The 27,895-nt window shown below is 43.4% G+C and overlaps 1 protein-coding gene and 1 long non-coding RNA gene across 4 annotated transcripts; one reads left to right on the forward strand and one right to left on the reverse strand.

Annotated features, from left to right (window-relative positions):
* Nucleotides 1-8,184: 8,184 nt before the first annotated feature.
* On the reverse strand, nt 8,185-15,063 carry SOCS2 (suppressor of cytokine signaling 2). The gene is made up of 3 exons (XM_074902744.1): nt 15,015-15,063; nt 13,204-13,481; nt 8,185-12,221 (listed from the first exon to the last, which is right to left on the reverse strand). Exons 2-3 carry the CDS (start codon nt 13,346-13,348, stop codon nt 11,773-11,775), a joined length of 594 nt encoding a protein of 197 aa, XP_074758845.1. The 5' UTR covers nt 13,349-13,481; nt 15,015-15,063; the 3' UTR covers nt 8,185-11,772.
* LOC141959188 (uncharacterized) lies at nt 14,577-26,836 on the forward strand. Of its 3 annotated transcripts, none has more exons than XR_012633403.1 (3): nt 14,577-14,679; nt 23,088-23,180; nt 25,093-26,836. It is a non-coding gene; the product is annotated as an uncharacterized LOC141959188 (long non-coding RNA). The 3 variants fall into 3 exon arrangements; XR_012633401.1 differs by lacking the exon at nt 14,577-14,679 and adding an exon at nt 15,413-15,546; XR_012633402.1 differs by lacking the exon at nt 14,577-14,679 and adding an exon at nt 15,636-15,698.
* Nucleotides 26,837-27,895: the final 1,059 nt, after the last annotated feature.

A 27,895-nucleotide genomic window follows, 5' to 3' on the forward strand; every position in this document is an offset into this window, starting at 1 on the left:
GGGCGGGGAGGCGGGAGGGGAAGGGGGGGAGCGCCGCCGCGGCCGCCATGTCAGCTGTGGGCAGCGGGGCAGGGCGCACGGCCGCGTCCCGCCCGCCTCCCGGCCGGGAAGGTGGACTCCGGGGCGGGGGCTGTGCCGTTGTTTTTGGGGGGCTGGGGGGTGCTGGCAGCGCGGAGCCGCCGTTCGCGGCGGGACGGGCTGGGGCGGCCGGCTGCGGCGAGCTTCGCGGGGGGGCGCCCACTCCGGGCGCAAGGCCGGCCCCAGGCCAGCTCCAGCCCAGCCCCAGGGAGAGCGGCCGCCGCTGCGCGGGGCCGAGGCGCTGCCGGGGCGCGGGGTGTCCCCGCGAAAGGGCAGGCTCCTTTCCGGGCGTTTGGAGGACCGCTGCGCTCTCAGCATCCGGGGGGGGTGGGTGTATTTTTAGCGAGTGGAGGAGTTGTATCTAAAATTAAATTAGGAATGACAAAACCTGACTTTTTGTGACATTAGAAGAAGCTGATTTCATTACTCTCTGGGGATACTGGTCCTATTCACAAGTATATGCTAAGACAGGCTTCATCCAGGTGCTAGTGTCATGGTATCAAACACACAGCAATATTATATCGAATACTGTGTATGTGTAGCTTCATTACTTTCCTCAGAACAGCCTAAAAAGCGAAGAAACTTTCATGGGTTAAAACCATTTAGTAAAGTAAGATCCAGCCTGTGTCTACTACAGTGCTGTGCACGCTCTCATAGTTCTATTCGTCTATTATTGAATACAAAAACTCTCACGTCATTTTATATGAATATTTGAAACCGAAGTACAGTAGAAGAGAGAAAACTGTGATCCACAGCTATAAAAACGAGGCAATGTCATTTCCTATCACATATCGTAGAACTCTTTTTTCCGTCTTTACGTAGGTATCAGGTGTCACACAGGCTTGAGCAGTGTCAGCCCTTTTCTTTCATGTCCGGACTGCGATAGTGATAAAACAAAACAAAACAGAAAAAGATCCTGCAGAGCTGGAACGCGCTACCTTGAAGCTGCAGGCAGCCACAGTGAGCTGGCTGCGGTCTGCTGGGCTTGCTGATGTCCACCCTCTGGAAAAGCAGGAGAGGTGGTTGCTGCAGCTGCTGCTAGAAACGTTGCCACTGTGTGAATCCCATTTGTACAGTCGGTTTAGACTAATTGTACAGATTTCAGGGTACTGGGAAGATTTAAGGGTATTTGGAAGTTAGTTATGGAAACCTTTACATGCCTTTCCTAGATATTGTACATGGAAAATGGGAAAATGTAACTGAAAGTATTATTGGTAGAGCTCATGTGCTGCATATGCTTACATGGTATTTATCTACAAGATTTTGCATAATGATACACAGTCACATTCAGAAAGCTTAGATCTTTTTTCCTTTGATTTTCCTGTGGCTGACAGCAAAGTTGAGAATTTATATGGACACAGAATGTAAAACAGTCTTAAAAGGAAAGTTTACAGGCTGGACTTAAATGTTTAAAAAAATATACATTTATTATGTGGCCAGCTTCTGCAGAGATGCTACCTATTTGGCAATTTTAAAGCAATATTTTGGTTTAATTGACATAATGTTTTTATCTAGGATTGCTTCCAGAGAATAAATTTGATAAAAGGGGTTTAAATTGCTTTTAAATAACTGATAAATAATATCTTATTCCAATACATCTATTAAACCAAAGTAAATGTTTTTGGTCTCAGGCACACGTGTTAGTCTTCTAGGAACACAGACATAAAAAATGTAAATGCTCCTGTGGGTTGTTTCAGAGTGATGCTTTAACATATTTACTCTGACCTTGACAACACTGGAAACCACACAAGTAAGTCATCATCACTGACTTTAAGACAAGAAGTATGCTGCTGTGTAGCCAAAGTACAGCTGAGGTGGTTTTAAATTTTCATGTCATGGATAGTCTGTAATACCGGTTCTGAGAAAATACATTTGTAAACAACACAAACCGGCACCAGGGAGCAGAGAACATCACAAACCACCTATATGATCGTTCCTCAGCGCAGCTCTGTACGGGTACTGAAAGTTTCCTTTCTTAGCTTCTTGTATTTCCAATTGCCAGCTTTTTTTTTTTTTTTTTTCCAGTCAAAATCTAAGGAACTGTATTATATCTGGAATTGGAGTGACCAAACTTGGGAGACTAAAATATCACATAATTGTAATCCTGACAGCTGCATTTAATGGCAGATTACGTGCCTACATTTTTAAATCAAAAATTAAGACAAGCCATTACATTTACTGTATCTTTTTGCCAGATGAGGCAATTAGCATTATTTATTTTATACTGTCCAAGAATATCTTACAAAGTTAGCAAAACATGGATATACGTGGAGCAACTCCAGTTCCTGCTCAAGTAAATGGTAGCAGTCGTACAGCCAGCATTTAGTCACGTCTTTGCTTACAGTCTAAACAGAGTTGCAAAGAAGGAAAGCAGTGAAAGGAAACAGATAAGCTTAGGAAGGAAGAGGGTGACAGCAGAAGTCCAAATCTGGTTAAAGGGAAAATCTGATGTTTCCTTTTCCTTCCACTAGTTTGTAACTAGAGCTGCAAATTCACTAGTGGAAAGTGTAATACGCTCCTGGTGTTTCAGGTTCATCTTTAGCCATGCACCCCAGGTGTTGATTTACAGAATAAGGATGAGTTACAGAATAAGGATGTGCACAGGGAAGTCCAAGGAGAGAATCCCTTAAAACTTTTGGGTTTAGACCTGACTAAAGTTCTTCCAGTTCAGTTCTGGTCTGAGTTCAACAAAACTTCAGAAGGGTGGTTCAGTTCTATTCCAGTTTTAGGGACAAACAAATATATATATATATATATATATATATCTGTACACACACACATATATATTTGAGCCAGTTTGGGTTCAGCTCAGCTCCCCACTGACTCGACTCAAATCTGAAAACTAACCATCTAGATTAAAGAAGTATTTCCTAGACTTTGTAGATGAATGGACCACAGTCAATCCTGCACATCGGTATCATCAGACTTTTAGACTATAAACCTTGTTCTCTCTGGTTCTGTGGATTGGGGAATCACCGATGGTCATCAGGCCACACTTCTGAGAACTGCTGAATTCGGGCTCGCAAAGTCCAAACCTGTGGGAACCAAGCTAAACAGCATCTCTTCTGACAATGCTTTTCTCTTTAAGTGTCAGAATACCAGATTTTAAAATTTATCATACTTTTTTTAAAGCTCACTTAAAAGTCTCAAGTCTTTTTAGAAACTGTACAAGTATAATGAGATTTTCTTTTAGAAAAAATGCTTTTGAGAGGATCCTTTATGCTAGTCAGAGTCAAGCTGTATCCTAGCATGTACATATTTGCTTTGTTTTCTACAGACTAATTTGTTTCTGCTGATAACAAGAGCCAAAATGTCTTTTTAAAACTAGTGCAAGCAGATTTAATCTATTAGGGCTAGGCTGTTTTCAATTGTCTGTAGGACAGCATTCCAACTTTAAGGACAAAAGAAAAGAAATATGAGCCTCTAGATTTGTTTATTAAAAACATCTAATTGGTTAAATCTCTCACAAAACCTCTGAAATGAAGATGGAAAAAAATGCAACATATATGGTTGCCTGTGATTTTTAGAAAGAAGAGCACAGAAAACATTTCTGAACTTGATGTATCTCAAAAACAGTTAAAATGTGAGTCAAGGTGGCCCAAACTCCATGGCCTGAAGACCAGATTAGGTTCTTGCAAGCCATTGCCATCCACTGCCGTTCCAGGCAAAAATCCCTTCCCTTCCTCCCTTTCCCTTTCCCTCCTCACACTGGTCCCTGTTGCATTTCCCTTTGCAAGCGTGGCCCTGCCTAATGCCAACATCCAGGTCTCCTGCTCCAGCCACCAAAAACCAGGCTGATGCCACGGAAGGGAAGGTTTGCTCAATTTGTAGACTGGGCTTAGGGCACTGTATTGTGGGTTGCAAGGGGGTGTCACTCTTCAGGTGGCATGTGCTACTCCAAAAGTGATTCCTTGCCGCTCCAGAGAAAAGGTGACAGGCAGGACTGAAGTGAATCACTGAAGGGATTCGGTCCCTGCGCTGCTGCTTATTCTAATACTTCATAACTTCCCATTCACTGAAATAATAAAAGCTTTAGATTAAATGCAGTTTGAAGACAGCAATGAATATAGAATGTATCTGATGTGTTGTGAACTTCCTTAAAAGTATTATTTTATTAAAAGGCATGACCAGCATATAGGTGAAATATATGAAATATAGTACAGAAAGTTTCAAAATGTGTTAAAGCACGGGGTTTGAAGTGACCGAGTAGTGTCTATACATTCAGATTTGCTTCAGTAATAAAAATGTGTTTATTAGCAGTACTGCAGTGAACTAATTCTTAATGCTGTTTACTTTGATACAAATAATCTCTAGTCAAAAGTTGAATGCAGAATACTTGTAAGAAAAGAAGCAGTCATCAAATGTGAAACTTTCTTATTCATTACAGAAGAAGAAAAGAATCTCTGCAACGATTGTAATAAAAAACCTGCAATTAATATTTGCAAAATGTGACTCAGTATTTCTCAGAATTTTTAGTCCATTTTCTTTAAATATATGAATTAAGGTAGTTCTCTGTTTGTTTTTGAAGTTCAATTTAAAGATGCTTTGCGGAGACAGATGAAATATTGCAAGCCTCTAAATATTTTCCAGACCTATGAAACTATTTTTTAAATGTAAAGCAACCGTTTTAAATAATGTGAGAACAAAGAAAATTCACAAATTAGCCTGAAAATCAAACATTGACAAATAAGTAAAGGGAATTTAATATTCAAGTCTGAAACCTTTTCATCTTTTGTTTGCAAATTAAAGCATATGAAATTGTTGTCTAGCATTTTAGATAAAAGACTGGAAGGTTGGTTTTATTTAGGAGGAGAATTAGTGGGTTTTGCAATCTTCAAAGGCTTTGAGCTGGACAAATATATAGTACCTATATTTTTTAAGTTTCTTACTTTCAGGTTAAGCTTTTCAGGAGCTAGTAATGATTCATGGAAAGTTTTTACAGGTAGTCTAGCAAAGGATTTGCCACTGCTTGTACTTTTTCCATATGTCCTGTTTTCAAACAAAAAATGCCTTTTGATTAAAAATTCACTTACTGTATTTTGTTCCTTTTCAAAATGAAACCTGTCTGCATGCATCGTTACAGTGGGCTAGTTAAGCAGCCTGCAGTAGGCACTGCATCCTCCATCAGGGGAGTTAAACATGAATTTCCAGAAAACAGTTATCTTCTCACTGGCAGTTTCCCTCACAGACAACATGCATCTGAAGCGCTGCAGCTCACGAAGGATCTGCGATGCCACTTCCACTGCAATCTAGTTAGACAAGAATCTCACTTTCCTAACATTTTTTCTCTTCCTAGCAATGCAGCCAGTCAAAGATACTGCCATCATTGCAGCTTAAATTCCTACCAATGTTAATTGAAATATAAGTGACTTTTCACCTCACGCTGATAAATTACAAAATGTTAAGTCCACTGCCCGCTTTACAGATGCGTAAATTGCAGCTAATATAGGCTCAGTCTTGTTTAATACAGTTCCTTCTAAAAGAAAATGAACCATCTAAAAATCCTATAAACACTAACAGTTGATCCACAACTTATTCTGCCCTTCCAGACTGTGTCAAGCAGCACACCAGGTAAGAAAAAAGCAAATGCATGATGTGTTTAATACAGGTGTCCAGAATGATCCCCCAAATTTGGAGATTCCCCCTGAGACAGAGTGTCGGTACAGAGATTCAGCTGAACAGATCCGATTTCAGAGCTGCAACCTAAAGAGATACAATTAAATTGTAACCAATCATTTTGAAACTGAATTTAACAGCTTTCAACTATCAGTCTTACAACTGGTTTTTATATAATTCTTGTTAGCAAGCCTGATCCAAATAGCCTCAATAAAGCCAAAAGAATTTCCACTGAGCTTTGCATCTTTTCCACATTTAACATAGCTCTGCATTTACTATTTGTTAACGGACAGTGCACCAAATTGCAATGCTCAGCTATAAAACATCAATTATGGAACAATTTGACTGAAAACAAAAGGATTTACTTACATAAACCCTGCCTGCCAGTGAAAGAAAAATTAAGGCAGGAACACTGAATCGGGGTTTCTTTAAATGTATTTTGTTCTTTGCGGCACTCAGCACTAAACCTTTCCTGAGTATTACCTGTTTGAACTTTTTCCTACTAAATGCCAGCTTATTCCTTATGCTAATATAAACAGCTTTTGCTCCTGCATTTTATTCCTCCTTAATGCCATAGAAGGTAATGGTATTATTTTGATATTTCAGTTTCTGGAGGGTTAATGGCTCCAACTATGGAAGAAAACAAACCAAACCAAATCACAGGTGCAGTCCTTTTTAAAAATAGAATTTAAGTGGAATAAATCCACAGTTTATTGGGCAGATTAAACACCATAATTATGGTGATATGCTTTTATGTTTCCCTAGACTTTCTCAGAGGCACTGGCTACTTCAAAGCCCTGTAGGTAACCTAATTAATAAACAGTTAATCCCTTCCCCTCTTGGCAACCCTGGGACCAGGACCAACTGATTTTGCCATAAGCTGCTTTTTTTTTTTTTTTTTTTTTCCCCTGAAACTCAGTTATCTAGCCAGACTTTGCTTATATGTGGTTTCAAACTCTGCTGACACTAGTTACTCCCCTGGACCTTTCAGCTCTACTAACGCACCTTTCAGCATTGTACTAGTCCTGATGGTTAGTTATTTGATATACCTCATGAGAAGTGCCACCTCTCATAGGAGCTGCTGGCTTTTCTATGTTCTTTCCCTTCAGTCCCTCCTCAAACACCAAAAGCCAGACAAATAATTCCTCAGCAAGCAGAACAGCTTCTCATCTGGTTTCCCAGCAGCTGTGTTTTACCTAGCTTGTAGCATGACCTCTGTCCAAGACAGCAGATAAGCACCAGCGATGGTCGGCACCGATGCCCTTCACAGCCCCTGGCAGCACCAACTCTGCCTCCCAGTTTCTTTGACTGATTTCAGCCCGTTGTAGAAATTACCCGATTTCAGTAATACTGTGGCAAATGCCATGTTGTAAAGTGAGCTCAGACCTTGGTGACTGAAGTTATGTGTCGGTGCAATGTTGTTTCCAGGCATTTTCACTCATGCTAAGGGCTTAGTAAAATACGGAGACCTGCCGAAGTTAACACCAATAAAGAAGTGGTTTCCAGTAGCTAGGCTGAGATACCAAAGTAGCTTGTCATCCCCACTTCCTTTGAGTGTACAGCACTACCCAGCTCAGACCTTTCAAGTAATTTCTAGTTATTCTATTTGGAAATTTCATGGTTTATATACTAAAAGTTTCCTTTATTTCTACAGTTTTTAAAAAATAAAACTTCGACAGAAGAGTTTCTTATAAATATTGAGAAGCAGTAACACAACTTTAAAAGTTCCTCTTATTTCCGCTAGCAGTCAATATGATACTTAAGATTTATTTTAATGACAGCCAAGTCATCAAACATTTTATTTTACTTTATTTTAAATGACTGTTAGACACAACCCCCACATCTAAAGGTATTTCTTTCCATTTCCATCATGTGTTTTGGCTTAAGAACAACAAAGCCCTGATGCAACTCAGCTTACTTTCTGCTAGATCCTAAGCTTATAGCCAAAGGAAAAATCCGTAGGAATTTTATCAGGTATACAAGAAAAAGCTCTTGAATAGAGCATGTAAATAAATAAAGTTTTTCTATGTTCTTTAACAAGGTAATTTACCTACAGGAACACTTTGCTAAGACACGAGAGGTGACTAAGATACAGGAAATCATGCAACTACAGAACCCTTTCCTTCCCATTGTATGTAGACTCTGTTTTCATAAGGTGATGAGACTGAATAAGAGTCTCAGACTCTAAAGCTCCACAGTTTTTAATGAGGAGTAAGTTCTAGATTGTTTTAAGATATAAAAATAAATGCCTCTGCCCCCATAGTGAACAATCTAGTGAACAATTTTTCCCTCTTGCTAATAATTATATATTGTTTATCTAGAATGTGGTTACATAAAATATAATTAGGACAATACTGACTAGATCAGATTAAAATAAAATTACTTCTAATGCAATGGGTGCAGCTGCTTGGTTACATTCCCACTCTACCCACCCATCTTGTACTTGAACCATTTTCTGTTTCTGGTGATAATACTAGCAGCAGGAAAATGCCCGTACAACTAAAATGGAGCCGTAGTTCACACTTCTGCTAGGTTTAGTGCTAAACTAAATACAGTCACCAATTCCATTTTCATAATTCATCTTGCAATTTTATTTTTTTTTTCAAGCAACAGCTTTTAGGATTGTGGGATTCTCAGCTTTCCTTTAATTAAAATGAAGAGGTTTTCAGCAACTAACATTCCAGGTATAAGATGGAAAATAAGAAACATCAAGACTCAAAAATGAAAAACCAAACCAACACATAGGCTGAAAAAAAAAGGCTTAGGATTAAAGTCCTTATCATGATTTTTGGTTGACTCATGGGCATTGAACCTGTGAAACTGGCTTCACTGAACACTCTGTACTAGCAATTCAAGATGACATATATCAGTTAGAAGTAATTTTTGGAATCTGAAGGGCCAGCAATTTAAAAGCTAGTGCTGCAAACAAGCCACAACAAGATCCATAAAGTAAAAAAAAAAAAAAAAAAAAAGAGCACTGGAACTTTAAAAAAAATGTTTGGACAACATGATTGTGCTTGAAAATTCACAAGGTCTACGTGGAAGATTTTTGCACCACTGTAATCTAATCATGTGCTATCCTTGGATTTTTTGTACCAGAACAAGTCATTCCTCTGTGTTGTGTTAGAATGAAACTGAGCTTTCAGCAAGCTATAGTGTGGTTTAGTTTTACTAGTGCAATGCATCAACCCTAGGGCTGGCATCCTAATGAGGACAAGAACTGTGCTTTCATACAAAGCGGACTAGTTCCCCCTCCAGTCTGTTCAAAATATTGTTCTCTGCTTTGAGCACATCACAGCTGCAGACCCTACTTTTCCTCACAGTAACTAACACAAATGATAGAAAGTATGAGTCAGTATACTCAACATTTGGTGACTTAATTCCACATCACAGTAACTACTCTTGATTATTAAAAGAATCACCACCTTTCACTTTACTAGCACTCCTTAAGCCTGCTGTTTGCCCTTGTCCTTTGGAGAATTGCTAACAAAAAGCCCAGCGATCTGCCCTGCATCTGCCCCATGTTGTTCCTCCGAGCTTGGCTCTGCCATGGGGTATACCTGGCCGGTGACTGCTTACAGTAGGCTGCCAGCCATAGGCCATAAATCATTTCTTATATGTACAATGCAACTGTGTTATTACACCCCAAAGCTCTTACCTTCTCAGTCTACTTGTTCCAACATTGGTGTTTGTGATATTAAATGCCCAGGCCAGTGACTAGCCTGGAGGGAACTTATTTTAAAGTATCTTAGTATAATGTGTTCACCACTGAGATCCCAAGTGTATCACAGCCAAGTATCAACTTGGTTAAAAAAATGTAGCAGCAAATTAGAATGTTTCTTACTGTAACAAAAGTTATTCCGTATAGCAGCTATCTCATCTCAAGGTAGAGCTAGGCAAGAACTGTAAGAAAACAGATTTGTCAGAATGAAAAGTGTTCCCAGGAGTGCGGTTCTTTCAGAGTCACTGCTCACAGGAAAAGCTCCTCAGCTTCAGGGTGGCAGATCCTAGCAAGACAGATGACAAACACGGAAGAACTGTGTGATTACAACACATACCTGGAATACAAGAGCTCTTCTGGGATGAGAACCAGAGGGTGGTCGCAGTGTTAGGTGAAAAACTTCCAACAATCTGCTACATTTTGGCAGGGCATGGGGAAAAATTTTACATAACAAAAGCTTTTGTTTTGTTTTTCAGGAGAAAACTTCCCCCCATTTCTATTCTAAAGCTTGCATTAAAAATGGGGAGAGAGGATTGAAGCCATGGAGGAGGAGGAGTGAGAAAAGCCACCTTTTTCACAAAGAGAATAGCAACATATCCAGTATTTGTCATACCAAGGGACCATCCCTCTCTGCCTCGGGTTCTTGGTGTCTTCCTTGTCCCAGTGGCTGTGCTACTCATTTCTGCCAGCATGTTAACAACAAAATGAAGTGCATAACACTGGGAGTTTAGATGCAACAAAATAAGATGGTCAGTGGCCCAGAGTTTATGAGAAGGGGCAGAGCATCTTGACAGTACTACAGAGCAGTTAATTCACAAGGAAAACAAGATTATTTTATGTTGTTTCTATTTCAGCCTGGGCAGGGCTAGATTACAGCAAGTCTTGACAACCCACCTTGTTCAAACACAGGTCTATTTGCCTTAATTAAAAAGTCAGCTAGGTGAAGAGTTAAAACTGTGAAATTCTTGACTGAGGATGAATCTATGTTGTTGTTTCTCTCTTTACTGCTCTCTTGTTACTCTCATCCTGGGTATTTCTCCTATTAAATACATTTAGGCTAAGGAACAGGTACAGAAGGTCTTAGTCCCTTCTTCCCATTTGGAGGATCGGTGTAGCAGAAAAAGTAACGTCCTATGCTAATACCTACCTACAGGAATTCAGCAGGCAGCCTCTAAACCACTAATCTGAACATAATCCAGTTATACCTTTGAGCAGCACCACAAAGGCAAAGCAGGGGTATTCATCCTCACCTATACATACGCATTAATTTGAGTATTAGCTGGGAAATTGTATAGGTTCATAAGATCACCATTTCCTGAAGAGTAGCAGATCTATACATACAAAGATTGGGAGATTGTTGTGCAATTTGATTTACTTTATTGAGTAATAGTCTCATAGCTACAGTGGTGAATTAGAAGGAAAAAAAAAAAGAAAAAAGAAAAAAACCAAAACCCTCTCCAAAAAAAGCCCCCAAATCATATTTCCCCACATTTTGGGAAACAAGCTGAAGAGAACATTCTACACTGTAGAAGACAGCTCTAACTGCTGATATCCATGTTTTGACATTGGAACTGAGCAACTGCAAGTCTGCAGCATACAGTCCTAAACCCTCAACCAAAAGAGGCTTAATAGTAATAACATGGATATATCACCACTGGGAAGATGTTGACATGTTAAAGATTCTGGGATACCAATCTGGTATAATCAGCAACATACTGGGTTCCTATGAAAGATGTGGCATTTCTCCTTAAGGTCAGCTTTTAGAGAACTTTGAAAAACAGTATTTTAAACCGATTACTTACAGTACTCCTTTGCTTGCAGAAAAGCACAAGAATTATAGTTCAATAAAAACGGAATATATGATCACTTTTTGACTGGATTTGATTAGTTGCATAACTTTGGCAAGATTATCACAATGTGATCCAGTTAAAATTTGAGGATTATACAAACACTAGCACCAAATTAATCTTTCAATCAGACACGTGAGATATTTGTGCACTCTCATATGTCTCTGACCACTCTGCAGTCTCTCACCGTCCCACTGCTTCAGTTAGCATTTGATAGTTAGCGCAGTACTTTATGCCATTGACAAAGCAACATAATCTGGACAGATTCCTGGCTTCTCTCTGCTCGCAAGAATAGCATGCCACCTTGTCAAACCCCCGAGGATGAAAACTGGGATTATTCTACATAAAGTCTCCCTCTGTGGCATCTGAAATAAAAAACCTTTCCCCCAGAACTGCCACTGTTTTGATAGTGAATTCCATGCTGAGTTGAACTAGTTACTCAGTTCTTTGGCTGATTTTAAGAATTGCATTTAAAAGTTACTCTACATTACAGGCATTTAGAAAAGATATTTATACCTGGTATTGGTACTCTTTCAAGTACTCTTTTAGTCTTGTTGGCAATGGCAGCTCCCAGATCTGATTTGTGCATTTGTTTATAGCTATTCTGCAGCGGTGTTGCAGAGATGGAGCGGATGTATAGAGAGGTTTGTTCAAGTAAAGATGAACTGTTCCATTTGAAGGTGTTTCGGTTCTGTCCTTGCACATAAGAACATAGTACTCAATCAAATGCACAACACTGTTGAACTGTTTAAGTCTAGATCTGACACAAGTGATAGAGTCCAGTCTAAACTTGCCATCTTGGTATTCTATACGTAGATTGGTCGGTCCCGCTGATGTTTTTACTGAAATAGTCAGTAGATACTCTGAATGTGAACTATCCCTAACCAAGAAGGTCCCTTCGGGGGCATCCTGTAATCTCTCTTTGGCTTCAGCAACAGTCATGTTGCCCCAGTACCAACCTGTTAAAAGAGGAGAGAAAGAAGGGTTTTGTTTAGTCTTGTTTGTTTGTTTTAAAAGCTCCTCTTTGGCTGGTATACTTGTAATAAGCCATTTCCTTTGTTGTTTGAGAGCAAAAGTCCTGCAGGCATTGTAAATTTTCATTTGCTGTTTACATTCATTTGCTTTACAATGCGTCTCGTTTTGACAGAGCCTTCCAGGTCACTGTTTATTTTCATATCTATGCGTATAAACGCACAAACTTTCCTCCAGCGTCCTGCGAGACTAATGCCGAAGCCGCCGACCCCACGGGCCGCCCGTAAGGTAGCAGGGATGCGTCCCGCAGCTCCGCGCCGCGCACACGCCGGGGCGAGGGCTGTGTCCGCACGGTACGCGCTGGCAGCCCGCAAAAAGCCCGCTTTTGGTAACTCTCGGCAGGCTGCTGTTGAAGTGAGCTTTGTCTAGCAATCAGAAACGGAGAGGGGTAAGAAAACAACTTCGGCGCTGTGGCTGCGGTCCTAGCCGGGAGGCGACGATGACAAAAGCCCTTCCCCCCGCCCGCGGCCAAGCTCCGCATCTTGCGGGGCCGGGCGAGCCGCTGCCACGCCGGCCAGCGGAGCGCAGGTACGCTGGGATGCGCCGCCGCCGCCCGCTCCCCACGCCGCGGCTGGCCCGGCCGGCGGCACCGCCCGGCCGCCGATCCCGGACCGCCGCCGGGGCGCGGCGCTGCCGGCGCTTTCGCTTCGGCCGCCGCAGTCCACGGAAGGTCGGAGCCGCCGCCGCCCCTCGCCGTCGCAACCTCGCAGCGCCGGGTGGCGACGACAAGCGTCGCCCCGCCGCCCGCTTCCCCTCTCGGTCCGGCGGGGCTCCCCTCCGCGCCGCTCCGCCTCCCCCGGGACCGCGGGGCGGCGGCGAGCCAGGCGCCCCGGCGAGCGCCGGCCTCCCCGGGCGCTGCCGCACCACCCCCCCCCCCACCCCGGTTCCCGGCCGGTCAGCCGGGCTTACCTGCCCGCTGCAGCTCCTCCATAGCCGCGGCCAGCTGCGCCGCCTCACGGGACTCGTCGGCAACAGGCGCCGCCGCCCCGGGGTGTCCCCAGCGTGCCCCGGAGCCTTCCGCGCTCTCCAGGGACCCGGCGGAGCGCAGGGTCATGGAGGGCGGCGGCGGGCGCGGCCCCGCTGGCGCACAGGTCGGGGGCTGCCCGCGGGGAGGGGGCTCCGCTTCGCCGCCGGGGCGCTCAGCGCCGCGCCGGGTGCATGGCCCCGGCCGCCGGCCCGGTCGCCGCCTGCGAGCGGAGAGAGAGCGTGGTTAGCGACGAGCCCGGCGAGAGGCGCTCCCGCTTCGGAACTTCCCAGCATCCAGAGGAGGGACCCGAGGCGAGATCACCTCCCGGCGGAGCGGGGGAGGGACATCTCCTCCCCCCGCCACCGCCCGGCCTGTCCCCGGCTCCCCTCCGCCCGGGACGAGACGGAGGCGGCGGCCCGGGAAGGTGGTCTAGCCTTCCGGCAAGGGCAAACCCGCGGATGTGCCGCTCCCTCGGCCGGGGTAGGCGGGCTCGCGCGAGGTGGTAGTGGTGGTGGTGGGGTGTTTGGGGAGGGAGGAGGTCGTGGGGGGAGAGCCGAGCACAAGGCACGAGTGGGGAGGGTAACGAAGCAGCGGGGCAGGTCCCAGCCCCCGGCGCTGCCCGGTGGCAGCCGCGGTGCGGGGGAACGGAACGGTCCGGGCCGCCTTTCAGTAAGGTCATACGCTGAGTCGTACCTCTAGGAACGGGGAACCCGGCGTGCTCGGGCGGGGGGGGGCTGCGAGCCTCTCCCGGGCCGCCCGAGGGGCTGCGGGACGGGTGCGAGGGCAGCGCCGGCTCCCGGGACTGGGTGGCCGCTTAGCTACGGGAGGAAGGGGCAGCGCGGTGGAGGGTGCGATATATTTAGCTTGGGGCAGGAAACGTGCTTTTCCCGTTCCATTAAATGCTGATACTATTTTTTAAAAATTAACTTTCCGCTCAACTGAAGCGAACGGGAGGGACAAAAAGAACCCCTCGCTCTCCCACCGACACGCCGGGAACGACACGAAGCCGAGCGGCGCCAGCGCGGGGGAGCGTCGCCGGCTTGGCCGGGTGCGGGGAGGGGGTTCACGGTGGGGACCGGGACCCACGCCGGTGCTTGCGAACCGGGCAGAATCTCTGCCTCCGTGAGCGCAGCAGCCTCCAGGTGAGGGGTTATGCCGAGGTGGCTCCTCCCGTCACGAGTTCCGCGGCGGAGCTCAGAAACTTTTCCAAATTAAAACTTCAGTGGCAGCGGATAGGTTGCTGTGCTGGGTATCTACCGCAACATATGCAGGCACCAAGGCGGCACCCCCGCGGCAAAGCCCACCCCCGTTCCCTTTTCCCCGCGCAGGATCTCCCGGCGCCGTCTCGGGGGCCGGACGCAGGTGCGCCCGTCACCGGAGCGGCTGCGGGGCCGCCGGCCGCAAAGCCCCGAGCGCAGGTGGGATCAGCGTTGCCGGGGGTACCCGGGCGTGACCCCTTGTGAAGGAGAAGCGCCGAGAGCGCCCGGCCGCGAAGTGCCGCCCGCCCGGCCGCGGGAGCTTGGCGGGGACGGAGGGTTTGCGAGGCGGCGGCAGCTAGCTGCAGCGGGGCGTCCCCCGGCAGGGACGAGGAGGGGAAGGAAGCTTTCATCCCGCCCGTCGCGGCAGCTCCGTCCCGGGAGCAGGGCGGCAGGCTCCCCGCTCTCGAGGAGCGGCAGGGCACCGGGCGCGGGGGGGGGGGGGGGGAACGGACGGACGGACGGGGGACGGCGCCGGCACCGACGACGGGACTCACCCGGGCTCGGCGGGACGGGGCTGGAGCCGCCGCTGCCGCCGCCTGGAGGTGGGGCGGTCAGGTCGTTCTCGCTCCCGCCGGCGTGGAGGGGCCGGGGGGTGCACAGCACCCGCCGCCGGGGAGAAGCGTCGGGGCTGTGCTGGGGTAGACAGACAGGCTGCCGCTGCCGGAGGAGGATGGTGCTCCCGGGGAAACAACACCCTCCTCTCCCCCCCTCTCCCCGGCGCGGGCGGTCTGTTCGCCTTTGATTGCGAGGCGAGGGCATCCTGCCCCCGCGCTCCCCCCTCCCGGGATGGCTACATACAAAGGCTGCTTTCCAGGAACTTTCCAGGAACCGCATCATGTGACAGGACCCGCTCCGGCGCCTCCACCGCGATCGCGGCCAGCCGGGGCCGCCTCACCGAGCCGCCGCCCCTGTCACGCCGGGGCAGCGGTCGCCTAACCCGCCCCGCGCGTCCCCGTACGTTCCCCTCCCCTCCTCGACCCCGCGCCGCCTCCGCCCGCAGAGCCGCGGGAGACGCGCGGCGAGCAGGTCAGTGGCGGGGGCCGCTGAGGTACCGGCGCGCGGGCGGCCGTTGGAGCCCGCCGGCGGGGCCGTGCCTCGCGGGGCGGCGCGCGCCGCCCCGCGAGGCACGGCCCCGCCGGCGGGCTCCAACGGCCGCCCGCGCGCCGGTAGCTCCCGAGGTAACCGGGAGAGCGCGGCCCTCCCAGCCGCTCCGCGGCGGCCGTGGTGGTGGGGGGGGGGGGTGGTGGTGGTGGTGGTGTTGAAGGGAGAGGGGGGGGGGGGGGGGGTGGTGAGGGGTGCCCGGCCTGCCCGGCGCCAGCAGCCGCGGGCACCTGAGCGCGGCAGCGGGGCCCGCCCTCAGGGCCGGGAGCGCGTCAGGAGCCGGTGCCAGCAGCTCTGTGCCAGGGACTTGTGGCGGCCGAAGCTCCTGGGACACCCCACCCTGGTCTCCACCCCCCTTCACCCTCCGGCGCTAAATACCTCGTTGCTACAAACAGCCATTACCCGCCGATGCGCGCGCCGCTCCTTTCCCCCCCCCCTCCGCGATTTTTTTTTTTTTTTTTTTTTTTTTTTTTTTTTTTTTTTTTTAAATAAACCCGAAGCTGTTTTTCGGCGAAAAGATGATTGATTGCGCCGCGGGTGCTGCTCGGTAACCAGCCACCTTCCGCCGCTGTGCGGGCGGCCTCGAGCCGACTTTAGAAAGACACACACACACAAAAAAAAAAAAAAAAAAAAAAAAAAAAAAAAAAAGGAAAGAAAAGAGGGGAAATAAAGCAAAAGTAGCCGTATTAGTCTCGCCCCTGCACCTGGCTGCAAGTCAGGGCTCCCTGCAAATTGCACGGCGGTGTTTGGGAAGGAGGATTTTTCGGGTTTGACGGGAAAAGGATTAAGGGGTGTCATTTTAAAACCCTCAGGAAAAAGAATAATATAAAAGAATCTGTTTAAAAATCGGGGGTGAGCCTTTGTTACCAAAGAGATAAATTAGTATGCATTAGGCTGGTCTAGTTGAGGGAGCGGGGCAGCAGCGGCACGCCAGCTTCCCTGCACAGAGAAAGCTTCCACAGGGACACTCCTGCCTTGGGTTATACTCCCCAGGAACTCCTGAAATTCAACGTTTCTTTAAAGGGGGGGGAAAAAAAAAAAAAAAAAAAAGGACCGTGGAGGACAGTCCCTGAATGCTTTTGTAATAGATATTACTTAACAATTTTTAAACATCAGGGGATGAGTGAAGAGTATTAGAGTTAATAGTTCTCATAAAAAATAAGTTTTGTATTTAGTGATTAAGCAGATTCATCGGAGGAAAAAAAAATACTTTGTTAAGTGAGTTGGTCAGTATGGTTTCATCTGTTTATGATGCCTGGGTGCTTTTAATTTATTCAGTTTATGAAAAAAGGTGGTTTTAATCACTGACAGCACTGCAGTTTGAAAATAAGGTCTGAGGAACAAACATGGGCTTTCTTACTTAAGCATTCTCAGAAATGGTTTAAAACAATTTAGGTCTTGAAGGTCATTCTTGTTCCTGTTTTCGTCCATGCAGTTTAGATAGCCTCAGATCCAGCCTCCAGAGGTTCTTGTGCAATCCCCACTAACTTTTCATTGGATAGATGTGAAGAGGGGAGAGAATATGTCTGTGTCCTTTGAAATTTAGTTGACAGCTCTGCTACCGATGATGTGAGATCTTGCATAAAATCTAATTTCCTTTTTCAGAATTGCTCTGGCTTCACTATGTTCATAAGAACAACAACAACAAAAGAAGGAATACAGATCTAATTTTATTACTAAAATATTTCTGTAAATGTATATGCTGACACAGAGCTTTTGCTCAAAAATACGTTATTTTGGTATGATAGTGTTCAGATTAGGGCTATTCCTTTAAAGTTCACTAATTCATCTTAATGACATGTATCTTGTCTAGGTTCAAAGCTGCTTTTTCACAGCATTGTTGTCTTTCCCTATGTTATTTATTAGTGGCATTTTTATGTGGATAGTATCTCAAGACTTCTTTGCTTCTGCTGTTTATTCATCACTTGAAGTCATCATAATTTGTTTCTAAAAGCACAGCTGGCTGCTCTAAAGGCAGAGAGAGGAAGACCATGATTTATGTGGTGAATGAGAAACAAGAACAGAAAAATGTAGTAAATATTTGTTACTTAAAACTTCAGATATTGTTATAAAAAAGGTAGCATAAAAATTAAATAGGCAGTATATCAGCAGGATCTTTCCTAAACAAGAGTGCTGTTAATTTTTTTTTCATTACAAGTTAATGTCTTTTAAAAATAGTAGTAAAGATCTGATAAATTTACAAGAGTAATGAAATTCAAACTTTAAAACTGCAAATCGATCTTTAAATGACACTTTTGGCACCTCATAAGAGTACTTCGGTTCACAGTTACATTTATTCTCTGGTATGAGACTTCCACCAGTACTACAGGCTCGGTGGAATAAGTTACTATTTCACTGTTTCTTTCAACAATCTTAGTTAGCTGGTTTTCTCCTCTGCGTGAGTCTTTCACACAGTCACGGGGGAGGAAAAAAAAAAAAATAAGGGTAAGAAAAGGTGATTAAATTAAATTACTTCTGGGATTACGGGCCACATGTGGTACATGAAACTACTTAGTGCTACTTTTTTAGCTACTTTGGCATTAGGATGTTTCATACATGCTTGGTCTGCCTTAAGTGTTTTACTATATAAAAAAATCAGAATGGAGTAGGAGAAGGATGTGAAATGGAGAAAGAAAAGAAGCAGCAGACTCTGAAAATTTAGTTTTCTATCATGTAAACAGTAAGTTTTCTAATCTGCCATGTAACAAACAGTAATTCTTCTAAACAGAGTCACTAATATGAAGAGAAAACTATCTTATACAAATGGGGATTTAAAATTTGTAAGTACAATTCAAACCAAGTGCTTTATTCATTTTTAGTCTGTGTGTTTTGGGGTAGCAATTCTAGGACAAATGTTGCCTATATCTATCCAGTTATGTATGCTTCTGAGTGAGTTTTAGAGCTGTATCATCTGACTGGAGATGAAAGGTACAAATTTAAGGAATCTCTGATTTATTTTCCAGATACTTTTTACTGTGCATGAAAATTTTGGTTTGGGCAGTATATCATCCATATAGTAAATATTTTAAATTGAGATTTATATGAGTAGTGAAAACATGAACCTTAAGAGTTCTAGAAAATCACAAGCAGAATATATTATGTTTCTGACTTGTTTTCAAATGTATGTGCTCAAAAAGAGAAGGGGAGCAGTAAGCGGATTTATTTTTTATTTTTCCTTCAGGCAAAAATCTCCTTCATGACCAAGGAAGGAGGCAACAACGTTTTTACAATAGTGTGAAGTGCCTGTTGCTACAAATTATTTTCACTTTGTTCCTGAAAAGTATGCCAAATTTACTGGAGAGCTAGCACGCTGATTTATTTATATAATATGACATGAGTGGAGGAGGGGGTAATGCATTTTGGCCCAGCTGATTTTGCTAAATTTTCTTTGATTTGCTGGAAAGGTTTACTCATCTGTTTAGCTAGATTTATATGGCTACCTAGAAGAATACAAGGGGCCTTTCCTTGCTGTTTGCATCCTTACTTCCTGAAGATGCAGCACAGAATATCCATTATCCATGACATACCATTTGGTCAGATAAAATCCGCTTTAGTTAGAAGGCCAGCTATTGCTTGTCACATATGTCCATGTATTGACCATATTTTGACAACTGTTTACCTAAAGTGATCTAAATAGCAGTGTATAACTGCCATGGTTCCTCCCTATCCTGTGATTACAGTGGTCAGGCAGCCTGGTTCTCGAGCAGAGAAATATGCATATTGAGCCTTTATCTCAAGCAAATTAGAACAAGTTAATAGTAGCTCCACACCATGAACAAGGTCTGCAACATGAGCTCTTAGATAATTTCTCACTCAGCAGTCAGGAGGAAGGTTTGCTTACTTCACAAAGAGATCCTAAAACATAATAAATACAGCAGAGAGAAAACAAGTATTTTCGTAAATGGGATCAGTCTGCTCTTTCCAGCTGCCCGAGGAACAGAATGTTTTGATGAAATAAATAATGATGTATACAGAACAATTTCAACCAGCTGCCACCTTATTTCCAGCCATTTTTTGTCTATTCAGATGTGAATGCTTTATCTTTCTTGAGAATATACGTTTGATAAAGGAGAATAATCAAAAATTCAGTGAATAATTTCTATGAATCAGTGCTGTTCTAAAAGAAAACAGCACTTGTAATTTAAAAGCAAACCATCAAGAAATAGCACTAAGAGAGCGGTACTCTGAAATAACATCCAGATTATTTTCTTTCAGAGAAAGTTGAGAAAAAGAATTATAATTTTCTTTAGTTAGTGGATAGGTAGACTGATAATCCCCGGCAAACATGAAACTCTGACCCTAAAAATGTGGCATTTAAATCCTCTCTTCTCATCATGTTGTTTATACTGTTTAAAATTTACGGTAGCATCTAAAGGCCTCAACTGCATTGAGTAAGAGGTTGTCTTGACACACTTAGGACCTTTAATTTAAAAAAATTAAATGTAGTGCTTTTATAGTTTTTCTAATTTACTACTTACAATTTAAAGTAAAACCAAAATAACATAAAATTTGGCTGGACTTGTTAAGGAAAAGTGGCACGTGGCAGTACAGGGCACTAAGGATAAAAAAAAAAAAAAAGATAATTTACACAGCAGTTTTCACCTTATATTATGTTAGGCTTCTTTATAAACAGCTGAGTTCCGGTCTGTCACTTTGTTATTTCATGAGTTACCCAACTTCAGTCTGACTAGAACTAGTTAAAATATTGCTGAAAGTTACCTGAGGATCATTTGGGAATATACACGCTTTGATGGTGTTTTCTTCCCTATGATGCGTCCTCCTTCTGAATACCATAGGAAAAAAAAGACTGCTGGCAAGAATTGTTTTGATAGCAGTCATTTTAAACAACTACTAGGAGAATATTTGCTATGGATTTCAATATTCAGATTATAGTATAAGATTTGGTGACTAATATTTATCTTGGGTTTTTTTTTGCCAGGAAAGTGTGTATATGCCTGAGAAAGAGTGTATAGGTGTATGTATACATATACACCTATACATACACATGTTCACAACCACGCTTTTTGAAGTTCTGGATTTTTGGAGAAATGTAGACTCTTGTCTTTGTTTTAGAAAAATCCTAGAGATAGCACAGCTGAAAGCACTGTGAAATCTTGCATTCTCGTCCTAGATGCTGCCAGAAAAAACAAGTCTTTTATGCTTGAGGAGGCTTGAGATGTTTTCTTGCCAGTTGCGAGTCCTACTTCTCAAAGTAAAAGAGAGCAAGAAATGTCTGTGAAAAAAGTTTTCCTGACGGACGGCATGCAGGCAGCTCTTCTGTGCTCTGCCAATCCATAAGTAATTAAAGTTCCTTTACTGGCAAGGAGTCAGCTCCGAAACAAATAAGGAAAGTCAAAACAGGTGATGCAGTGGCTATCTCCAAAGGAGAGAGTTTTGAGTGCAAAGTGTGTTTCTGAATAAATGGTCTCCCATCAGAGAAAGATTAATTTTAAATCACCATTCTAGTTCTTACATTAAAGATGGTTTAATTCACCCAGAGCTATTTGGCCTTGAGGATAAATTCCTACAATTAAGTGTTTATGATTGAAAGTGCTGCCATGGAAAGCAGACAGATGAATATAATTTCAGGAGTACTGTGAATCATTAAATGAGTTGTAGAACCTTTTCCTTGGCATGAGACACTTTTAAATTTCAGACTAAGTCTATAATAGACTTCAGCATAAGGCCTGACATGTTGCTGTATTTAGGAGTTTGAATAACAGGATAATCAAAATGTACTAATGTGTTTATATAATATAAAACTTCTTACCGTTAATTGAAAATATGCTGCCCATGGTATGTGTATATGCTGCTTGGATCAAATATGTTTTTCAGATCAGTGCATTAAGTGTTAGTGTCAGGTAATGAGCTTAACCTGCCCCTGACATGTTGGCTTCTTTTGGCTCAAGACAGGCATGGCTTCAGTATAAGGAGAGGCTGGACATGGAATGTCATACAAACCCGAACAGACGGCAAGAAATGAGTGCTAGCTGCCAACTAGCTTCTCTCTCTTTATTTGTCATGATTAGTGATTGGGGTTTTTTTGTCAAGAAAAGGCTCAAGGCATTATCCTGTAACTGATTGTCATGTTAGGAGGATGTAAACTGAAATATAGGCCAGGCAGACAGACTCGCATTTTTTGGGCTCAACAGAGGAAACAGACACAGGGCTACTCTTCCTGGTTAAGGAAAGAACATCGGTCCATAGCTCGCCTTTTCTTGGCACTGCCTGTCCATTTCCAGGATTGCTTTCCCCTCCTGTATGCAGTTTTGCCAGGTGTGTGGCAATTAAAGCTCAAACAGCAGTAGACAAAATTGGATAGGCTGCTTGAGACAGTTACTATGGTCCCTTATTGGGCACCTGAACCTGTCCTTCCCGTGGATCTGACAGTGTCGCCTGCAGCAGGGATATTAACTTGCACATCTCCTCCTAAACAACTCCAGCATTCAGCCTGGTGTGTAAGATCAACCCCCGTTTCAGAGTGGCTCAGAACTGCAGCCGTTCAGGAGCAGCTTCATGAGCTGTTTGGTCGTGAGGTGGCAAATTCTGTCACGGGGTGGGGTGAATGGCTGGGGATGAGACTCCTTCAGCCATCTGATTTTAATCCCTCACCATATGCGACTTGAAGTCCTTAGATGCCCTCTGCTGCCATATACCAGAATTAACAGATGGCTCTGTGTAACCAAATTCAGACTTGCTGAAGTTTGTTATTATCTGTCTGTCTTTGCAAATGAATGGGGGAGGGGAAATAATATCCATAATTATTACAAAATATGCAAAGCCTTTTATAAAGTGTGAGTTTGGGCTAGACATCTTTTCTTTCAGTGCCATTGCCCTGTATTTCAAAATTTTAACACTACTTTTAGCATTCTCTTCAAAGATCGTGTCTCTGATAAATTATCCCTCTGGGAAGAAATTTGATCCAAAAAGATGCCTGAGGCACAGCAGAATTTTTCCCCAGCATTTCAGGCCACATCATGCTAGAGGGAAGGAAGCTGCAAAACCTGCTGCTGTGGATCAGTCTCTGTCCTGGGAAGGAACTAAAGGATGCATTTAGCCATAGGGTGCATTGTTTGCATAAGACAGAACAGCAGGCAAGAGTCTATATCTAAAATGGAATAAGAATGAAATTTCTGTCCCACCTTTGCCTGTGTTATGAGAGGTCTTGTGTGCTGGCAGGCACAAAGCAATCCCAAATCAAACAGAACTAATCCTGGAGGGAATCACTCTGTGGGCTCCAAGAATCGAGTGTTTCTGTGGTGCTTGAGCTTTAGCTGTGCTGGTTGTATCATATCCTTTTCCCTTCTATAAGGTAGAACCCACCAAAACAATCTCACCTTTAATGCCCTAGCCCAGGTTCCTGACTGGGTTTGGTCCAAATGAAATTACCAGCCATGTTTTGTGTACATTTTTAAACATGCCTAACCTTTTCTGAAGGCAGTCTCTTACTGTTCATTTTACTCTAGGTGGGTGCCAGCGATGTTACAGATAGAAGCAGGCATGTCAGGAGGGAGCGTGAGCTTTCCGGTGGAACATGTGACAGCGGGGATCTGCTCCAGGTAAGTGAAGGGCACCATGTACAGAGGACATGCAGGAGAGCCTCTGCCAGGCTAATAAAAAGGTAAAGCTTGTGTTCACCGAAGGAGTTAGCTTTCACACTAAGCTTTTTTTCCTCCAGCACTGTCCTCCACTTTCAGGCACGCTGGTCTAGAATATGCTACTTACATTTTTCAAGAGCTTTTGTAATTTTTCCAGACATAATCTCAAACTAACAGGAGCCCATAGCAAAATCTTGTTGTGAATGGGGGCTTTGTTCTATGAGACTCTTTCTGAAAACGCCTGCCTCTCTTAGCCATTGCATGAAAGGCTGAAACATGCAATTTTTTATATGCTTTTGTTTTCAGTGTGTTCATTCACTCCTCCCCCTCCACCCCTTTCTCCAAGAAATACATGAAGCTCTTCAAGTCCTCCTGGCAGGTGGCCTTTATATTGTTATGGGGCAAACCTATGAAGCTGTACCAATTTATACCACCTGACAATGTGGTCCACTGCATATATTTTTACTAGATCCACATTTTCCCAATCTCTTTATGTTCTTTCAATGGCATTTTTTTTCCCTGTCCATCAGGGAGTGGAATCTTGCATCCAGAGAATGTAAATAACAGCTATTTCCACTTAATTTGCATTTATGTAAGTAGCACACCAAAACAGATTATTGCTAGAAGCTTTCACAATCTAGTCAAAATTCCTACTTAGTCAGAGGTACTAGTGAGATGTTAATGAAATCCCTTTGGAATGGCTGATGGAAAAGATGCAGCAACAACAATGAAACTCCCAAAACGACAGATCAGTTATGCTTCTGACATTTATACCTCAACAATCAGTTGAAGCCTATCTTTTAGTCTCCTTGGGCATTTTCAGGAGCAGTTCCTTGAGCTGTTCTAATGGGGTGAGAATATGCCAGGTAAGGAGATGGACTGTTAAAAAAAATCTGTGCTGAACTGGTAGTGTATTTCTAGCAATATTGATTTAACCTATGAGTACAGCTGAAAAAAACCCAACCCAGCAACCAAAACGACTCCTGGCAAGCTATTTAAAGTGAACAGCTTATTTGCCAGTGTCACAGATTTTAAAATAAATAAACCTCTTATGTCCTGAGAAGAACTGAAAAACAGCTCTTTGGTTTTTATACCACTATTTTCTTTTGTTGACATTTCATAGCCCAGAAATGGAAATACAGCATTTTTATTTAGTAATGCCTAAATGAAGATTTTAAGAATTATGTCCAATTACTGTTTTTTTTTCTCCAGAAAACTTTGAAAACCTTTCACCTCATTATTTTGCCAAATGCTTCAGCTTGAACCATTTCTTTAGATTTCTTTGGTCCTCTGAAGGCTAGGAATTACAGAACATTGACATCTAGTGACCTTTGGTACAGTTCATTTACTCGGACATGGACTGTTGAAGACACTTGCTCCTAAATCCAGATTTTGTTTGAAGTTACAGAAACGCGCTTTCTTTTCTACATATTCAATTTTGTTTATCCAGAAGAAAAATCCTTTTATTTTTACAGGAGTCTCAACTGGGGCATCTCAGCACTGGATGGGACAATCTTGATGACTCAGGTTGTTTAGAGAACAGTGATTACGCGTGTGAGCTGCTGGTTTAGCATGTCTCGATAAGCCTGTACCAGGCTCATCCAGACTCAGTAGTCCACACAAAGACAATCTGAGCTCCAGTTATCTGTAAAAATGATGTGGGTCCTAACTACCTGATTCCAGAGGGCATGCTTCTGTTTCTAAATAAAAAGAAGTCCCTGATGCCAAGGTTTGACTTACATTCACACTAGCTGAGGCCAGTTTCCTTCTCCAGAGCAAACTCCTACATTCACATCCCACAGTGTTCCTTGGACTCTTTCTGGTACCCCTATAGACCCAACCTGTAATTCTGATTTTTTTCTGTATCTTTCAGTTTGAAGTATCTGAAATTACGTGGAACTGGACTGCAGCCTGCGAGAACGGTGCTCTTCTAGCATGAAAGTGAGGGCATGTGTTACATGTTTTGGGATGCAGTAATGCTTGAAGGTGTACAATCAGCTTGAGCAGCTTAGAAGATCACACAGGGTGAAATCAGACAAGATGTCACACCAAGCACCGCTCCGAGATCACCTCTCCCTGAAGGGGTGGGCAGCCATTGCTCTGAAGAGGGCTCAGGGGAAGAAGTAGTGAAGAGGTGTGGGGACCAGCAGCCAGAGCTGGAGCTTGCTCCCTGGCCTGCGGCAGTGCTCAGGGGGAGCCGAGTTATCAGTCTGCTCCTGGGGAGCGCCTGCCTGAGGTAAAGTGTAGACACGGGTATTTTGACTGCAGGCTAAACACATCACACAGAAATATAAGGCCTCTTATGTGTCATTTCCACAAAGTTATGAGTTAAAACCTTGGTCATATTGAAGCAAAACACCCAGTTCCAGTGATCCAAGGTTTTGTCCTCTCTCTGGACAAGGACTGGCTAAGCACTGTGCAGGTACCACCACTGCTCTGCTCTTCTCTTCACAGGCCATTGGGTTACCTTTCAGCCTTACCAGTGGCCTTTTTGGGCTCATTTCAAATTTTTTCTTCAACAAATACAGCCATATGAAATCAATGAATTGTTAACCCATGCAGCATGTTTCTTTTAGTAGATTTGAACATATAAATACATGCTCTAGAAAGGGAATTTTCTCTGCCGTCTTTCTTATCTCTGCTTACAGTGAACTTACCACAAATTTTGTTTACACTGCGTCTCTACTCCAGATAGAAAATCCTTTTTCTTAATCTAATTCTAAAATTTGTGGAACTCACTGCCACCCTGTTTCCCTATCACTAATGCCAGCATTTTAACTGTATGGAAAACAGCATGGGGAAAAGGGAGTTTATTTATAAAGATATGAATTATGTATTCTTGAAAAATACAAGGGAACCCCTACTTAAAACAAGTCAGGATTAAAAATTACAAAATAGCAACAAATTATAAAAAGGGAGGTGAAGCCTTATACTGACGTACAGCAATCAACTGTTAATTAATGAGGGGTCAAGGAAAATTTTTTCCTGCCATTACTGTATTATTCAGTTGAAATCCTCAGTGTGTCTTAAGTGAAGCAGAAGGTGAAGATGAGTGCTGCTGCACAGCTCCAATCCAGTAGAACTCCGACAGATGTTGACTTCAGAAAGATGCTACTTAGGTTATTATTTCTTTAAACAAATACAACAGATTTGAATAATGAGAAAGACTAGTTCTTAAACTAGTGTTTAAGAAACACTAATCTTTACATGAAAATAGAAAGCTCTGTTTTGTTAGCATTAGTGAGTAGGAAATACATGTTTGCACAGTAGCATCATGCTTTAATTGTTTAATCTTTTACCTCAGTTAATTTTTATTCTACATGATAATGGCTTAATGCAGTAGCCTAATTTAACAGTCACTTTTCACTGTTTATTTAAATTTTCTGTGATACTTATGTGGTTAAACTTTTATTAGTTTTGGCAGAAAACATGCTAAGAACAGCTCTTCCAGATTTTTTTTTTTTCCTGTGATATCTCATATTTTGCTGGTAGGGAGATTCTTTGCTGAGGAATTGTAAACTTTGGTAGTAGTCAGAACCTTAGTTCAAATGGTAAACTGCTTCTGACCCAAGATTGTTTTGCATCTTGACAAGCAGTAAAGCCGAATATAAGCACAACTGTTTTCTGCATTTATTACTTACCTGACTTTTCATAATGACTAGTTGGCCAAGTTTCTCTGTTCTATTGGCCATTCCAGCCTCCTGTGATGCCTCTAGGTGATGAAAAACCTTTGTGATACACTGATTATTGTTTCTCACCTAACACCATGACACTTTACAAAGTGGTATTCTGGGCCATAAACTTTTACTTCTCTAGAAGCAGTGCAGTGCAAAATTGCTGACCAAAGATGCCATTTGGTTCATGCAGCTTCCACATAGCTCCCACCTTCTGATGTGCAGTGTCCTAACAGCTGTAGTTATATACAGTGGAATGAACATGCTATGTAAATGGTATTTAAATTTTCAGATAATTCTGTGCAAATTACTCAGTAAATTATTTTTTGTGTTCATTTTTCTAGAGGTACCTAGAGGGAGCTCATTAGAGGAGGTGCTATAAAGATACATAAAATAACTGTCTTATTTATTCGGTGACTACACACCGAATGAAAGAAAAATATCATCTTAAATATAGTCTTTTAGCATTGGATATAATAGGTGCGATTAAAGTTCTATACCAATTTATGCAAAATTACAAGTTAAATGTGTGCAAATTACAGAAAACAAAGAGTTCCTGCAAATGGACTACATGCTATTGAAGGCTAGCAGAAACAGCAACCATGTTTTTATCTTAGAGTGGAGTATTTTTCTTTTACATATATGTTCTCAAATTAAAAGAATGCTCATTTGCTTTGATACAGGCATCTGAATCTCAGCTAAAATTCATCCTCCCTTCATAGACGAGAAGGGAAAAGGCACTTCCAGAGAACAATGTGTGACACATTCTAGACAATAAGATCTTAAAATAAGATCATCTGCCTTGTGTAGGTACTTTTTTGTGTCAGCTGACTATAAGGAAAGCCTGCAAAGATTAACTCAGGCTTAGATGTCTAATTGGTAGCTGTCTCAATCTTAGACAGGAATCCAACTTTTATGTATTATTTATTCTAGTGACTGGTGGGATCTCAGTCAATTTTATATTGTAGCATTAAAATGAAATCTACATCCTCTTACAGAAGA

The sequence above is a fragment of the Athene noctua genome, chromosome 3 (genome assembly GCF_965140245.1).
Source record: "Athene noctua chromosome 3, bAthNoc1.hap1.1, whole genome shotgun sequence".
In the NCBI taxonomy this organism is placed as follows: domain Eukaryota; kingdom Metazoa; phylum Chordata; class Aves; order Strigiformes; family Strigidae; genus Athene; species Athene noctua.